This window comes from Neltuma alba, unplaced genomic scaffold (genome assembly GCF_004799145.2).
Source record: "Neltuma alba isolate B1F8T4 unplaced genomic scaffold, ASM479914v2 tig00011899_pilon, whole genome shotgun sequence".
In the NCBI taxonomy this organism is placed as follows: Eukaryota; Viridiplantae; Streptophyta; class Magnoliopsida; order Fabales; family Fabaceae; genus Neltuma; species Neltuma alba.
The window spans coordinates 13,378-31,534 of NW_021636497.1; the positions used below are offsets into that span (position 1 = coordinate 13,378).

Genomic DNA, 18,157 nt, shown 5'->3' on the forward strand with positions numbered 1-18,157 from the left:
CAATACTTCTTACCAAATGTAACCTATGATTTTAGCATCTTGGGAGTATTTCCAAGATCCTAATCATTCAGGTAAGCAATTCTAACTTAATTTTCATCTCTTGATCTTGGTTTTTGATAATGGGTAGTTCAGGGCTTTTGTTGGTTTTTGAATTGGGAAACATTTCACTAATTGTTTAAATAGTGTTTATGGGAGTGCATTTTTAGTGTTTAATTTTTTTGTTTTGTTGGGGGGGGGGTTACTCTATTGCATGATTTAAAGGATATGGAGTTACGGTTTGATGATCAATGGGAGTTTAGTTGAGATTTTATAATTCCACATGTGAAGAAGTGACTTCATGGTTTATTATGATTACTTGGGGTTGGATTAAAATTAATTGGTTTAGTTTATTATTTAAGCTTAAATTTCACATGAATATATTGAAGTTGAACCCAAATTAGACAGTTTTGGGAATAGTGTAATTTTTAGAGGATTCAATGGTTGATTAAGGGTTGTAGTGGATTAGTGAGTTTAAGAAAATATTGAATTTGAGATTGGAAGGAAGAGTTGGAAATTAGGAAGTGAGAATTTGGAAATTCTAAGCTATAGAATTAGTGTTAATAACTTGTTTAGTGTTGGTATTTGTTTTCATGCAGATTTACCTTGAATTGGATTATGAGGATTATCTTGTACTTTTGATGATTCTATATTGCCAAATGCCAAGTCTAAATTCAAATATTGCTATAGATCCAATGGCCAACACCCCTCCCATCATGACTACTCTCTATTGTTGTTATCATTTTTCTCTAATAATATTTATATTTTTTTACAATTTTTATATAAAATGCACAATAATCAGTTTTCATTGTTTTTTTTAAAATTTTTATTATATTAATAAAATTCGAACTTCAATTTATAAAAAATGTGTACCGAACATATCATATCAGTGTTTGGTGCAGAGAAAGGATCAAGAGGAACGCTTCAGAACATATTATTACCATCTTCCCTGCGATGAATACACAATAGCTAATCTCAAGTCCATCCCATTTCCCATTTGAAGGCTCAGCTAGACTAGCACAAGAACCTCATTATTTTCAAGACCCAGAACAGAAATACTGACCCTAAATTTTCTTATTTAATAAAGAAATACAAGATCATACATTAGTTTGGGACAACAAAATCATACAATTTAAAAGCACTTTAAACACCCGCATATCCTGACTGTATAAAAGGATTTATTTCCTCCCACTCGTACCAGAATCTTATTCAGGCCACGATCAATCGGTCCACAAGGCATGCAATTTTATTCACCTTGTTACTGCAGCTCCCCGACAGGTGCCTCATTGAGCCACAGAAAATGAATGAATTCATACAACTTCGCACTTACGCTAACCTGGTTAGGAAGCAATAAATTCAGAATCATAGAAGACGCAAATAATAGAATAATATGGGGTAAGATAATAGTCTATGACCTTATATGGAGTCGGGTTAAGTCTCCTCATGTGATCAGGTCGCATTTGTTCCAGTTGTTTAATACATCGCTCTCTAATGTCGTTTAAAGGAGGTAACGTCTCTCTCTTGTTAACTTCAATAAACAAGTACACATGTTACGCACAGAAAAGTAAAAATTTGACAATCAAGCTGATTTAGCTGTATATTAATAGCCCTTAGATAGTTTTGTAAAGAGTAACTCTGATTTTTTTTTTTTAACTAAGATATGTTCATTATAAAGTATGTTATGCAATCTTTTGTTATCACCTGAACTCCCGCGCCAGTAACACCTTAGAAGCTCCTCAACTCGCTGCGGCACCACATATGCTCTCTTGGACTCTTGAAAAGGATGGCGGCATAGAATTCTTTCTCCCACCTACAAAAAATAAAATGATAAAAAGATACGTTTAACCCTATATTGATTAAAATATATGTAATCAACTCCTGATTGTGACTTGTGAGGCTGTGAGGTGACTGGTCAAGAGATTTGAAACTTCAGAGAGCAACAAGATGACCCAAACTAATGCAAAGGCCTTGTGCCCGTTAATCTGATTTTATACCAAGGAAGAGTGGTTATATGTGGTTTTTTTCAGGACAGGATACAGTGGCTTCCGTAAATATTCACCCCAAATCCAACCCAAAAGATGTAAGCAACTCCCTAAGAATGCCTGAGAACAATTGTTTCAATCCCCAATCATACATTACAATAGATCATTGCATGCTTTGACAAACATGTATCGTGGCCTGCAGAATACCTTGGGAGGAGGCTCATTTTCCCCAGTCATTATGTCTACCAGTGGATAGCCTTCTTTTCCATACAACCTATAGGATCTTTTCTTGCATGGAATAGAGACCTGAACCAAAGAAGAAGGTCAAAGGGAGAAACAAATTATAAATAAAGATCACTAGGTGATTAACTAGCATGCCCTCTTCAGCATGTTCAAACCTTTGAAACATCTTCAGAAAGTTTAATGCGAGGTTGATTATTTATCTCAACCAACTTGAAAACAACACCTAAAGCAGCTTGAGCATAACACGTAACCAGGTATGTCCCAATCCCAAAGGCATCAACCTCATGACCCTGCATGGTTAAAAAAGCACAAACTAATGAACGTCACAAGCCTAGCAATCCTAAACTTGAACTCTGAACCAGTAGGGTAAAGACCCACTAGTCTGGAACGAATAATTACCTGTTTGTTTAGAGCATCCAATGTTTCCTCATTGAGGTCATTACTAGCAGTAATGCTCATCTTTCCAAAACCAGGCACTTTGAATTCCTCCTCAACGGAGCGAAAGAATTTTCTGGCCTCGCAAGACAGATACGCCAGGTCACCAGAGTCCAATCTAATTCCAATTGCCTTATATCTGTACAAGACATCGTCTAAACTCAGATAAGGAGCAAGCAATTCTACTGATGCTTCAAAAGCAATGTAACAGCTAGCAATCGAGGAGATTTTAAGTCCGGATTGAAAGTTTTTTTACATGACAGGCTTTCACGATTCTACAAATCTCTAAGCTGAAAGGTCAGGCTTTCCAAGAGTCAACTTGAGATCACGTCAAAAAGAAAGTAAATTTTATATATTTATTGCCCTGATTAGGCTAACTGAAGAAAAGGGGAAAAAGGACCACTGCCTTATACTCCGTGCAAATTTTGCATATATTGAAATAAAAGTTCAGATGTAACATAATAGGCATGATGTGAATCCCAATCATCACCATAGTTAATGCTATTGCAGCCATACTATCGCTACTGACAATGGTGCCTTGTGATTTTAGCATATGATTTTTTATTTGATTCATTTGCACACAAAAAAAACAAAAAAACAAAAAAAAAAAGAAAGAAAAGGAAAAAACTCTGTCAGCTCAAAACTAACTGGAAAACGCATTAATAACTTCCTGGCATACCCTAAGTCACCAAGAGCCAGTGCAACCGCACAGAAGTTTGGAATTCCACTTCTCATAACCTATCAAAAAAGATAAATTCATTGATGAAGAAAATCTAAACCAGAAAATTGGGATGACGCTACCATGGAATGACCGACAATGAAAAATTCAAGAAACTTAAAAACTTGCTATTAAACATACTGTCAACAAAAGATATCAGCTAGACAGACGACAATAACTGGATATTATAGTTTCTGAGCTTGCACGTTAACAGATGTTCAATATCAAGATATAAGATAGAATGATTTAGCAAGCTGAAGTGAGTTAGTTTTATGTACTAGAAATTCATAATTCACGTGCTTATCACACCACTTAAGGTTAAGTATGACTTATCATACATGCCATCCAGCTGTTATGCATCTGTTCTCTAGCATCCGTGTAATAAACAAGACCAACCATCCTGAGTTACACTATCTTCATTTGTACTTGAGGTTTACACTTACCTAAGATCAACATTAGTTATTGCGAACGAGACCAACCTTGTTCATCCACTCGTCTCTATCAAGCTAATTTCCAGGACATGCCATAAGGACCCTTTTACGTCAAAATCCAGTGGACTCATACTAGCAAATATAAGTTTCGTTTTCCTTTTACTACTAAGAAGATAAGCGAGTGGAATGGGTCTGCATTGGTGATTAAGAATATCAAAACTCATGAATATCTTAAACATCAAAGCTGAATCGTCATCTGACTCGATAAGAAATAATTCTCACTGAATCTATTATGCGCCTTTACTACTTTAGCAGAGTTTCCTACACAAGGCTAAAGCAATCTTTCCTGTTGCAAGGAGTTCACATAGGGCATCGTGAGAGACATACAGGATTTGCAAACAATTTTACATGTCTATTTGCAATTGCAAGACAATAGAAACTTCAAAGGAAAATACTTACATCATATGTATCCACAAGGGCAAGAAAGCTATCAGGAAATGCCAGTGCGTATGACGTGAATGCTGCTAGCTCACTTTGATTGGTCTCACCAAATATTCCACGTAGTGAATTTGACCACTGCAAAGTGTAAACATCCATTAATATGATGCCAAATCTATCTCTCATCTTGTGACTCTGCCAGTGATAAAAAGATGCTAGAATGATGGTCATTATTAATAAACTTGGGATAAAATGATCATAGTTTTTTTTTTTGGGGTGGGGGTTTTGAATTTGACCACTGCAAAGTGTAGACATCCGATAATATGATGCCAAATCTATCTTTCATCTTGTAACTCTGCCAGTGATAAAAAGATGCTAGAATGATGGTCATTATTAATAACCTTAGGATAAAATGATTTTTTTTTTTTTGGGTGAGAAAAAAGTTCGAGGGAGTTTTCACAATGATGACCAAGGACTATAATGTCTTCCTGAGTACTTTTACTGTCCCATTGCAAATTTTAACTTGGAATCACATTATTCCCATAAGAAATCATCCTGTGAACTTTGATTCTTAACCTCGATTTAAAATGCCTCTACACAATCTGGTGGTCCCCGATTCTCCTCCAAGGGAATAAAAAAAATTTAAATTGCTCATCCCAATTTGTGGATGGTCACCTATGATCATACAGCATTTATTATGGATTTTGTTCTTCTGATTCTCCTCTCTCTGTTGACCAAATATCAAGAGGTTGTTCTCATCTATGTCTTGGCTCTCTCTCTATCTCTCTCATATGTAGGTGTATGGCTCTACTTTTACTAATAACATGATATTATATGAGCTATTTTTGCATTCTCACAGCTACTGGCCATAAAATTATATCAAAATTTCATTTCTATAGGAAAAAAGCGAGAGAAATGAAACAATCTTCATTCATAATTATGAAAGATAAAAAAGTTAATAAAAATTGAACTTTACTAATACATGTCATTCTTGCCGTTAAAGAGCAACCACATCAAGTGTAAAAGCTTTTAGGAGAAGGCTAACTTTTTATTAATATCTTTAATGACCATGCTCACAGAAAAGCCTTTTGAACTTGAAATGTAAACATAGCAAAAAATACCCAAACTACGTACAGAAAGACTAATTAACACAGGACATAAATCCTGAGGAAATGGCTTAATGCATTACATTAACATTCCCAAAATTTCCAATCAGTTACTGTTATGTCCTTTTTATCTGCCAGGGAATTGAAACAATGCACTCAAATAGTTAATAGAGAGCAATACACTAATTAACATGAAGGATGCAAAGGCTCATATCATGACACCTGAATTTTGCTCAGCCATGATTGAACCAAACTAACAAAATCTTCACATTTACTTGAACCATCTTGTCTCCGAAGTGATTTATCTGTAATCTCATCAAGGCTCTGAAAATTAAAATAAGCAAAGTAAATAAAACAGAGAATGAATCATTTTCTAACAAAGTAAAATAACTTAATGCAAATGAAAAGTTTCACGCAAAAAGCCACCCAAAAACTGATAAAAATGTGCCTAGAAAAAACTTTATAAAGAAGTTTCAATTGTCGTATTTAGAGGGGATCTATCTTATAATTTTGAAGTTGCATTTGGTCTAACTTCGCATTTATAGGGTCTAATGCACATCTCAATAAACAATGAAAAGGAAAAAGTTTACTAAATTTCACAGACTCTTTCTATAATTTTCATCCAGTTCCTCAGACTTGTACAGTTCCTTTTGTCTTTCACCACAATCTCCATCAAGATTCCAATAATGAATCTGTTCTTTTTTATTCCTAAATTCTCAGCATTAGAATTCAAACAGATTTCTATATGTCTGAATTATTCATGCTGCAGAATTTTTTATGATTTAACAATTTGAAATACGGACAAGAAAAATAGAACCCTTCCTATATTTGAGTTTATAGTCGTATGCTTATATACCAAGATTGCAGCAAACAGCAGCATCTCACCACTTACTATTAAATTTGTCTATTTTTTCCCCCAATATGTATGACTTTCCTATTCACTAAGGCATAAGAACTGGGAATAACTAGAAATAAATGATCAAATCAAATTATGTTCCACTTTCAATTATATTGCATCGCTGGGTCAGACAAGAATCTTTCTGCTTTAAACTGCACTATAATCACAAATGACTTGTATATAAATTGGAAAAGCTCATTATAGACATCAGCCAAATGTGAAATTAGTCACTTCTTGTTCACCTAAAACAAAAGAAAAAAGGAAAAGTCAAGAGAAGTGGTCACACACCATATATGAGCTAACGAATGCATGAGAATGAGTGCCACGAAGGGGTATGCCAAATAACCTTCCTGCTGCAACATTGCTGTTGAAACATAGCATGAAAAAGTCAAGTTATTAAAAAACAAAAACTATTACCAATCTTCCAAATAAAAAGAAAAGGTAAATCGTACTTCCTCATATCAATGTCACCCCTAAAATTTCAACAAGTTTAGCAATGTCACACGTAGCACCCCATATTTGTATATAAATCTAGTTTTAATGGTAATGCTCACAACATGACATTTGCATGCCTAATACCCTGGATATTTACACGTTGTTAACCTACATGTGCAAATAAGAGGAAATGCCATATGTTTGTCAAACTAAAGTGCGTGGAAATTTACAAACATTCGATACAACATGTGAGGAATGGGGCCACAAGAGAGTTGATCAAGTCATCTCTCAATAATTGATAATACCTTGTTGCATCAAATCCTCCAATATAGCAGTACTTTGATGCTCCTATTGCACCATCAGGCCCCTACATTCAAAATAACAGATTCCTCTGGTGAAGACCAAGAAAGGTCAACTATTCCTAAGTTTACTTGCAGTAAACATTATTTCTGGAAAACTTAGTCACCTGAGCCCTTCGTAGTCCAAACTCAAGTAGAAGTTTGGATTTCCCAGCAACAAAACGATGCCTTGCAGCATTAGTAGTAACCAATGATGCATAGTTAACTAGATTCACGAAGGGTGTTTCCAGCAATTGAACTAGCTGAGCACCATACAAGCATATAGGTCAATTTACCATAAGAAATACATGATCTCCGAAAGGAAATAGCATTCAATAGATGTCTTTAAATGGTAGCAAGAAGCAAGTACTCACAGCAATTGGTCCTTCAATTCTCAACAGAGGTACCTTAGGGAAAACAACTGTTCCCTCGGGAATTGCATATACCTCAACATCAGAGCAATCAATTCCTCTAAGATAGTCAAAAAAACCATCCTATGAAAAGATCAATAATTATCATTGAACCAAACATTTAATATGAGGAGAGAATTTGAAATAATGAAGGCCAGCATAAAAACTGTTAACATAAAATCACTGTAAACAGAAGTATCAGCTACATTATTAAGGAACAAAAGAAAATGCACAAGGAAGCTTTATTAACATTTCATGGTTAACGTGATTATCTTTTCATCAAGAACTCCAAACATTTGTAACTTCATATTAAGTATGCATATCTTAGGATATTTGTCCCATTCAACCGAAGCAAGACAAGATGACTCAAGACTTTCGTGAAGAAAGAGCTGCCTAGGCTAGGGTTCTTTCTTCTAATCTATGTGCTACTATTTCTTTAACACCTTCCAAAATGCTACAATTTAACTTGTACTGAATTTCACTGCGGGATAAAATTTCAGGAAGACACTTACAAATGATAGAAGGAACATTAATTCTTTCATTATTGAAAAAACATGCTAATTACTAATCAGTAGGAGAGTATTATAGTTTGGTTTACCTCACATGATGTAGGTAAAGTTTCCCGGATGAATTTGATCTCCTCCTCTGTGAATTTGAAATTAGCTATGAATTTTATGCATTCTTCCAAACCAGCGAAGACTGTATACTCCCCACCAAAAGGATTCTTACGAAAATATAAATCAAACCTGAGCAAGTTAGAATCTCTATTAGACTAATACAATAATCTTATTAAAAATTCAAAAGACACCTGAGTATAAAAAGAAGATAAGCCCTGATATGCCACGAAGAAAGAAAGCAAGGACATGCTCAGGATCTTCGGAGCTGTCAGTAACTAGTCAATGAATTAGACAACACAAATGAAGTATATCGATTCTGCAATCATGGATGAGCTAAGTTCAGGAGGAGAAGAGTAACCTTAAATAGAGCTAACTGAACTGAGGGAACGTGTATTTTGAAGTTAAGTAACATCTATATGTTGTTTCCCTTGAACGTTTATGTGCCGTGTTTAATAGAATTGACCAATCAAAGCCTCAAATCGAAGCCGAAGATATTGAACGCTAGCAATTCGTTATAACTAGTCTTTAACAATTTTTTTCCATCTGTTCTTTCCGAGGCTAGCAGGCCATTAGAATAAAGGGAGAATTTGGATTCCTGTTACTTGCGGTTGCACTTCCTCGCCTCGGACAAACAGAGAATAAAGGCAATAAACAGAAGTAATGACAACTAAAATGATCACTCACACAGCTCGTTCTTGATGCTTGCCAGCTTTCCAGTAAGCGTAAGCCATAGTAAATTGGTAGAGATCCGTGAGCAGAGGCGTAACCATGGGGTTCGTGGGTCCCTCTACAACCCGACCAGTATTCTGCTCGGTCGGGCCATTCTCCTCGGCTTTCATTGTTTTCTCCATCGAATTTTTAGGGTTTTCTCTGTTTTTCTTCTTCTATCGAAATTTTAGTATTGCCGTGCTGTTCGTAGCCCGTTTATCGATCATAATAGGCTTCCCTGCGCGCTATTTAACATGAAAGGTGAAGCAAGAGCGAGAGCGTCACGCACGGGGGGAAAGAAGACAAAAAGAAGTGGATGGATGGTTCCTTGGAGTTTCTAAGCAAATGTATTGTTTTAGGTGTTGAACTCAATCTCGAAAACTACCGGGAAGAACCGAAGAAGAAGGGGAATAAAAAGAAATTAAGAAAAGGGGTAAGAAAGAGGATCAAGACGGGACAAAGGGGGTGATGTGTGACCTTGGGTTCAACGCAATTGGCTATTATGGGGATGAGAACAAATTCATCGTCTGTGGATTACACAGCTTCGTCCCTCCTTAACGACTTCTCAATCACGTGGCAGCTTCTCTGGTTTCTATTGTCTTATCTCCTCCGTCATTGATTTGTATTTGTCAACTCCATCACACCAGTTTCCCTAACGGATTCTCAGACCCCTTTCCAGCCGCCTCCCGGTTCACATCATTCTCCACGTCATTTTAAGTTTTCAACCGGTAAAAGTACCCAGGGGGACCGAATAAGAAGGTCAATGATATATCAAGAATCCTAAAATTTTTTATCACTATATTCAATCTATTATTCATAATTTAAAAATATTAAAAAATATTTAAGTTGATTATTTGTAATATTACTTTTAATCGGCTAATTGAGTAATTTGGAGAGATTAAATAAATTAGTTAAATTAGTTATTTGTAATAAATAAGTGTTATTTTTCTTAAAATACTCTTGCTAATCATGTGTATTAGTTAAAATTATCATTTAATGAAACATTTAACATGTGTAATTACAGTAAAAACTATTTTGAAAAAATAGATAAATATAAAAAACAAAGTAGATTAGAATATTATATTTAGGACCAAATTAAAAGTCAAACTAGCTCTTATATTAAAAACCGGCAGTAACAAATGCATATTTGCTTTCTAAACTATACTTTCAATAAGAATATTTTTTGAAAAAATTATAAATTTAGAAAACAAAATAAGTCGATATCTTATATTATATTGTATATTTTTTGGAAAAGAAAATTTGGCTCATAGACCCAGTCTTGCGTTATAACAATCATGACTCAAAATTAAAATGATTTTTTTGGCCCACCTCTAACATTTTAATATTATACTACCTCACTTTTAATATATTAGAGTTTGTTTGATTTTTAATTTGGTTCTGAATATAAAACCCCAATATATTTTGTGACTTATATTCATCTATTTCTTTAAGGTAGTCGTTGAAGTGGTTACATATGTTAAATATTTTATCAAATGAAACTTGATTTTAGAAAAAATAATATCTAATTATTACAAATAACTAACTTTTTTAATCTACTCAAATTAATCAACTAGCTCTTATATTAAGAACCGGACGTAATATATATATATGTGGATGGATGCCAGATTTTATGCTAGAGGACGTTAACATGTTGATGAAATGATGATATGTTAAATGGTCGGTCGTGTGTGTGTAATTATTTATGGGTCATGAATAGATAAATTTTTATGATAAGAATGTACAAAGATTTTACAGAAAGCTAACCAATTGTGCCCATAAATAACAGCGGAAGAAGTAACAAGACATCATTATTTTTGAACGCCCATTGTCCTGCTCGAATATTGTTAATTTTGTATAAATTAATATGTTTTATCTTTTATATACTACCTCCACTCCTAATTATAAAAGCTAGTTGACTAATTTGAGGAGATTAAAGAAGTAAGTTGAATTAGTTATTTGTCCTAAATAGGCGTTATTTTTCCTAAAATATCATTACTAATCAAGTGTATTGACTAGAACTATTATTGTTAAAATGACTATTTTGAAAAAAAAAATATATAAATATGAGAGACAAAGTGGATTAGGGTTTTATATTTAGGATCAAAATAAAAGTCAAACAGGATCTTATATTAAGAACCAGAGGTAGTATTTAACTTTTTTTTTTCCCAAAACCTATTTTAAAAACTTTAAACAGCCATATCTTTATACTTGATCATAGCCAAAAGGCTGAGAAAGCTATAGCCATATCTCTATACAATTTGAGTTGTAGTTGGTAATGAACCTGCTGTTAAATTCATTTAAAAATGATGCCGATCCATGAACATGATGATCAACATTATTTAAATTCATGTCTTCACTAATAAATAATATACAGTTTGAGTTATGTATGGTGGTGAACCGGCCACTAAATTCATTTCAAAAATGATGCTGATTCATGAATTGAACATGATGATTAATATTTTTTATGTACTGGGGAGTTTAATTTAATTTTGTGATTTATTCAATCCATTCAATTTGCTAAATAATACGTTAAAGACAAGCAGAGCCGCTATTGGCATTACTTTTCTTCTGTATGTGGAACTTTGAATTTTGGTCTAGACTTGCACATGTTTCAATTTCATTAAAAAAAAAAAAAACATTAGGTAAAACCAAAAACGCACCAGTTTTTTTTCGGTATAAACCATCCGGTATCTAACCGCGCCTTTTCTGGGTTCCAGCCTCTTTGAGCCAGTTGTACCCGAGCGATCGACTAGTCCGGATTCGGGCCAGGCGACAAATAAAGCCCTCCCCGGTATCTTTTTTAACAAGTGAGGATTCGAACCCCCGTCCTCAAAGAGCAGAGACTCGCCTCACTTGTGGCCTAACCAGTCACTACTAGGCCAGGAGTATTCAGGTACCAAAAATGCACCAGTGTCAATGAGGAAAATAATACCCTTTCTTAGACTAGTCAACAGTCAAAAAAAGAAAAGCGAAAAATTACTAGGAACAGAACAGTCCGAAAGTTTTGTCTTGACGTTCTTTCTTTTTCGTAGTCGCAAGACCAATTGGCTTTCTGTCGTATTGGACGGTATACTTTGAAGTCAACATTTAATAATGTTAACGATACAACTGAGAAATTTCGATCAATACATTTAGTAATAATTTACTACCTCAAAAATAGTTAAATAATTTATTAGTTATTTATGATAAATAGGAGTTATCTTTTTTAAAACATTATTTAAAACTGTAACATAGGAGTTATCTTTTTTAAAACACTATTTAAAACTGTAAAATATGTAACCAATACAAGAGCTACCTTAAAAAAATTGATAAATATGATAGACAAAATAAATTGATATCTTATATTTAGAACCAAATTAAATTTTAAATTAGTTTTTGTATTAAGCATCGGAATAGTTTTTTTTTATGGTAGAAGATCAGTGTGGTGTATATTGAAGGATAACTAAGAAAGATAAACTAATTTTACCACGGAAAAAAATGAAAAATGATACGATAAGAGAGAGACTTGCAAAATATAATTTAAATACTACATCCGGTTCTTAATATAAGATCTTGTTTAACTTTTATTTTAATCATAAATATAATATCTCAATTCACTTTGTCTCTCATATTTGTGTATTTTTCCTAAGGTAGTCCTTCTAATAATAGTAGTTTTAACCAATACACTTGATTAACAAGGATATTTTAGAAAAGACAATTCATATTTATTACAAATAACTAACTTAACTTATTTTTTTCATTTTCTTAAATTAGTCAATTAGTTCTTATAATTAAGACCAAAGATAGGATCTCTAAATATGACTAAAGAATAACCATGGCATGTTTGGTTTAACCAAAAAGGGAGTTGTACCTTGCGTATGAACTTTGAAATGCATCGGCATTAATAATAGAGCATAATAGAGCTTGCCATTTGATAGGATCCTAATTTGATTCGATCTAGATTAGTCTAAATCCCATTAAAGTCCTTAATTATGGGGTAAGCCCAGAATATTGTATGGTTTAATAAGAAAAAACAGATAATTAAAGAATATCACCAAGCATTCAATCCCTTCTTATTCCAAGATGAGTAAAGAATACCACCAAGCATTCCCATATGATCCTTTTCCCGAGGAGTTCAATCGCGTTTGGTTAGCAAGCACCGTTCTTTTCGCAAAGAATGTGCTTTTTAAGGACTTTGCATAGTAAAACAGCAGATTAAAGCAAGGCTCTCCTATCAAGACCAAACAATACTAATCAATCGTTATAGAATTTGGACTTGTTCATTACACATTTGACTTTAATAAATAGTAAATATTCTCATATATGGAAGCATCCTAGGACTAACTTTGACTAACATCCTTTCATTGTTCAATATTCCCTCGCTACGGAGTCCCTCGCATATTAGCCTGTAAAAAGGAGTTCTATTGTTTATAAATTGTAAATAGTGCATCTCATTTTTTTTAAGATCGATTTTAAATTTGAATGGCGAGAGTGGGGAAATGAGTCATCTTCTTGTTGGCATTTGGCAAGAACCCCAGCTCCTTAAGCTTATATGACCAAAGTTCAAGTTCTAATTAGTATAAATTTATTACATACAGGCCACTCTGGTTTTATAAACAAGCTGACAAGATAATGGCAGATAATGTGCGGCTTCTCGAAGAGGCAAAAGCTGACCATAGCAGGCATCCCCACAAACAGCTAAGCTAGCTTCATTCTTGTAATCATCGCAATATGGATTTCAGATATTCTTCTACAAGTTCATCGGATTTGGATCCTATCTCTAATACAATGAAAACCACATACCAACAAATTTAAGACATGATCAATGCTCTTGATATGTAAATCAATAGATGTTAGATACTTATATCCCATGCACCATAGTTTGGCTGCTGCTTCACTGAGAAGAACCTAAAATTCAAGCTGTGTTCATTGTCTTAAATTGACCCCTCACTAATCTCTTGCAATGAATGCTTTCAATTCTCCTTCACTTCGGTTGTTTTGCCCATCAAAGGAGAGTGATACTGTAGCCAAAGTGCCTGACTCAGTCTCGTACAGCTGAGGGGGCTTAAAAAAAGAAAAGGAGAAGACAGAAAGAGAGGCCATGAGTATGTTTATTTGTGTCTACTGTCAATTCTGTCAGTTACTTAAATCAGCATACAAGATGTCAGATCAGCACACCTTGAGAATCACCTAAAGGATTGGTATATGAATCTCCTGCATTTAATTGCTGGTGCTGCAATATGTCCTCCCTGCATATCTGCTTTATGATTCAAGAAAACAAATGTAAAAATTGACTGTTATAGAGGGGGTGAAAACCATGTGAGAAAACTTGAGCATACCTCAGAAGATGATGTTGTTGTGAGTTCAAAGGGTCTAAGATGCCCGATGATTTGGGAATCCAACCCAAAAGGTGTTTCTGCGTTGATTATATTTGATGGGGAAGGCACAGTGTGTTTGTTAGATAGATTGGATGAATGGTCAAGAGGCATAGTAGCAGTTGAGTTTAAAGGACATGACCCGTCTTCTTCTTCACCATATTCAACTCTCATCTGAGACAACTGCAGAGGCTGCAAGCCTTCGGCAAAGCACACGGGAAGCATATTCAATCCATTTCTCACAGACAGCATCTGAAGTATTAATCATTAGAACATATCAGAAACACGCTGACCAAGAACTTTTCATCTACATTTGTTGCAGTAAGTGACCATTTCACTAAGACTTTGCAAATATACAATGTGAGCAATCGTTAATGCATCATATATGATATGTGAAAATTTTTTGTTTTGGTAGTTTTCTAAGAAACCATAGGAGCGTTCATATTGATGCTCCAAAGAATATATATTGCAATTTTACCTTAAGCAGAACCCAATAAGCTAAGACAAAGGGCTTTTTTTATGCAGGATAATAATTTCCAATATAAGCCCGCATGATTAATTACTTGATCATGCTCCAAAATCTACACAACCAATCCGGGAAGCAGAAACAAAAATTAACAAGGACGTTAGGATTTAGGAAGGGGCCGGCACATATTATTGCGATCTTGTCATGTTGTCAAAGCAGCGAAGATGAACAATGGAACTTCAATTTTTGAAATCACACAAAGCATCCGACACTCCCGTTTTTGTGTATTGTCTCACTATAAATACATTGTAACGGTTTACTACTTAAAGTGCGTATCTTTTGCTCTTTGCTTAAAAGCATTGTTGCAGCTAAGATTTTCCAAATTGTACAACTTTTTTCAACTATTACATTCCCAGAAGGAATCCTTTTTCTGCAGAAATGTTCCCACCCCCAGGTTTACATGATAATATATGACAAGGATAAGCCCAAAGTATTACAATTTTTCCTTCGACAATCAACTTCTAGTAGTCTGAAAATAAGAATTGAGAATTATGACTGTTAAATGAATTTTTTGTATCGTAAAAAAAAAATTTTCCCCCCCTTTTCCCCTTCTTCTCTTGGGTTGCATGCATCAAGGTGAATTCTGGCATTAATCAAGTACAGTAATTATATAGACATACATGAGTACCAGTTTCAAAAAGGAAGCAAAGAATAAAGATTGCAGGTTTTAAAAGAGATACTCGCCTGGACTTGAAGCTGAAGCTGTTTAAGATACTCAATAGCTTCATCGAGCATTGAAGCTTTATCAGTCTGCCAAGGGCATAAGAAAGAAAGACTCAACCATGTCAGCTGAACAATGAATCCAAAACCGCAAGTAAACCAATATTGAACCAAGTGAAGAAGAAACTTGGTGTACCTTATTTGAATTTGGAATTAGATTCTGCAAAGCCTTCAGCTTTTCGTTGATCCGACTCCTCCTTCGCTGATCCATTAAAGAAAACCACAAGGAAATTTACACAATGTATGACAAAAAAATATCAAATCCCAGGTACACAGGCAACAACTACCAAATTACGCAATCAAATTCCAATAACCTTCTCAGACAAGTTATGAACTTCCGCAGCTCTGCTTCTCTTCGATGAACGCCTGGGAGGAACTGACTTCGCAACCATTGCTTCAACCGTGCCCCCCTAAACACAACAGTTAACTGTCAAGTAATTGAGCTGTGTTTTTACTTCAAATCTTAAGGAACTCAGAGATCCGGATAATGGACAGAGCAAATATAAAAAAACCAAAGTACTCATCAGTCAGATAACAGTACCTCACTTTCACAATCATACTCATCAGTCTCATTCCCACTTACTCCGACCGAGGAGGAAGACACATTTGCAGCAGAACCTCCCTGGATATAAGACGAGAGAAAGGCATGGTTTTTAGATGTAGAATTAACACCTGAGATTACGTCTTGAAGCAGAGAAGATGGGTACGAAAGGCTTGCATTTTCATGCTCAGAAGTGTTAGGCGCGTTCTCAGGCATGTGGGTGAGGAGGGAAGACGGTGGCGGTACGACGGCGGAGGAGGGGGGAGGGAGGAGAATCTGATGCAGAAAAAGGGAAAATTCGTCGGGAGGTAAGGTTGAAGAAGGAGATGAAGAGGGAATAATGTTACTCTTTCCATGGCCGTACATATCCCCCATGTCTCTCTGCTTCTTAGCTTTTCGATATCGTTTGCTTTTGGAGGGTGATGAGAGCCAAGAGGGTGCTTCTTTCCTTCAGAGTTGGTTGCAGAGTTTCTTTATTGGGTTCGTGTAGTTCGGAGCGGCTGCTTTGTCTTTATAAACGTTAGTAAATGAGTAATGTACTTTTCGAAACTGATGATGTGCTCGGATATGGGGAATTGTGGGCGGGTTTAGTGTCCAAATTATGACACAGCCAGTGTCACGCGCCACAAGACCGCGTTGAGACACATCAAACAGCAGACGGCATTTTTATTTCTTGAGCCCATACCGCCATTAAAATTATTTTAAAATTGTGAAATCCGATCCCTTTAATTTTTTCCAAAAAATATTTATAAAATTGTGAAGTTGGGAAAAGAATCATAACTCAAAGTATTTGTAAAATTATGGTAAGGTATATATTTGATCTTTTAATTTTATGTAAGATTTTAATTTGGTCTCTTAATTTTAAAAAGTACTAGTATACTTTTAATTTTTTAATCCTAAAATTGTTAGTCTTAAATGATAATTTTTTGTGATAATTATGGTTGTTGTGAAAATTAAACTTAATATGTTAGCATTTAGTATTGTTTTATCAATATTCAAAAGCTTAATATTATCATTTTTTGTTAACTGTTTTAGGGTTAGAGGACTAAAAGTTTACTTTTTAAATTTAAGATATCAAAATAAAACCTTATGTAAAGTTAAAAGACTAAAAATATACTTTAGTTTAAAATTATTTATGAATTGTTGTCCCAGGACATGTAACAATTAAATAAAGGCGTGCATGGATAGGGCTGGGCAGGGTAGGACTCTTGCCCAATGCCCAGCCCAAAGGATAAGCTGGCTGCATTGCCCGGCCCTGCCGAGTAGAAGCCCTAGTTAATTTGGGCCGGGCTAATGCGAGCTGGGCAGGACGGGCTTTCTTGTCCAAATTTACAACTTGAGTTATGAAATTTAAAATACTGACGTATGTCTTAACAGATATCCATGCTTTAAGAATTTAACAATATCCATAATTTATTAAAAACAAGACAATAAAAAATCATAATTAAAACTTTAAAGTCCAAATGATTTGCATCGGTCTCCACAAAGTTGAGAAAATAATAAAACATATAAAAAAATACAAGCTATATTAACATATTCAGTTATATTATTAACTTATAGTTCAATATAATTTATAGAAATCTATATATTACATTCAAATTAGTATAATTAGTATCATTTCATGATATATGAAGTAATATCAACATGAAAAAGTTAAAAAATAATTATAGTACACAGCAAAATAATTTAAAAAAGTTAAAAAAGGTGGTATATTTAAAAAAATAGAAATTTTTTTTAGCTGAAAAAATAGAACTTTAAAAATGTAAAGTCTAATAATATAAGGTAGTAATGTTTTGAAGTATAATAAAATATAGTATATTAATATTACACTATGTATATATTATAATCTTGAAAAAAATTTAAAATATAAATAATTATATATATTTAGGGTAGGGCCAAATGGGCAGGGTTGTATGCTGTGCCTGCAACCCAACCCTGCCCATGATTAGCCCAGCTTGAAAATGTTTATTTTTTTTCCTCGGGCTGTGTTTTTCTGGGCTGGGTAGGACATTTTTTTAGCGGGTTTGGGTGAACACACCGGGCTATTGGGCTTCATGAAAACCCCTACAATTGAATAACTAATTTGGAGATATTGAAAAAATTAGTTAAATTGATTATTGGTCACAAATATGTGTTGGTTTTTTTAAACTATCATTTTTAATTATGTGCATTGACACTCCCCTTAGTAAGAAATCCTTAATATATTCAATCAACAGGAATA

The 18,157-nt window shown here is 34.3% G+C and overlaps 2 protein-coding genes across 3 annotated transcripts; both read right to left on the bottom strand.

Moving 5' to 3' along the window:
* Positions 1–946: 946 nt before the first annotated feature.
* Positions 947–9,394, bottom strand: LOC114719224 (nicotinate phosphoribosyltransferase 2). The gene is made up of 15 exons (XM_028904689.1): positions 8,772–9,394; positions 8,069–8,216; positions 7,435–7,554; positions 7,189–7,323; positions 7,028–7,089; positions 6,576–6,651; positions 5,612–5,713; positions 4,305–4,421; positions 3,376–3,434; positions 2,661–2,835; positions 2,417–2,551; positions 2,226–2,324; positions 1,738–1,846; positions 1,452–1,564; positions 947–1,372 (listed from the first exon to the last, which is right to left on the bottom strand). The coding sequence occupies exons 1-15, from the start codon at positions 8,936–8,938 to the stop codon at positions 1,295–1,297; spliced, it is 1,695 nt and encodes a 564-aa protein (XP_028760522.1). The 5' UTR covers positions 8,939–9,394; the 3' UTR covers positions 947–1,294.
* Positions 9,395–13,459: 4,065 nt separating this feature from the next.
* On the bottom strand, positions 13,460–16,504 carry LOC114719213 (transcription factor SPATULA). Of its 2 annotated transcripts, none has more exons than XM_028904671.1 (7): positions 15,937–16,504; positions 15,710–15,805; positions 15,532–15,597; positions 15,360–15,425; positions 14,114–14,401; positions 13,953–14,034; positions 13,460–13,838 (listed from the first exon to the last, which is right to left on the bottom strand). In XM_028904671.1, the coding sequence occupies exons 1-7, from the start codon at positions 16,309–16,311 to the stop codon at positions 13,816–13,818; spliced, it is 996 nt and encodes a 331-aa protein (XP_028760504.1). In that variant the 5' UTR covers positions 16,312–16,504; the 3' UTR covers positions 13,460–13,815. The 2 variants fall into 2 exon arrangements, with proteins under 2 accessions (XP_028760504.1, XP_028760505.1); XM_028904672.1 differs by having other exon boundaries at positions 13,953–14,031; positions 15,937–16,502.
* Positions 16,505–18,157: the final 1,653 nt, after the last annotated feature.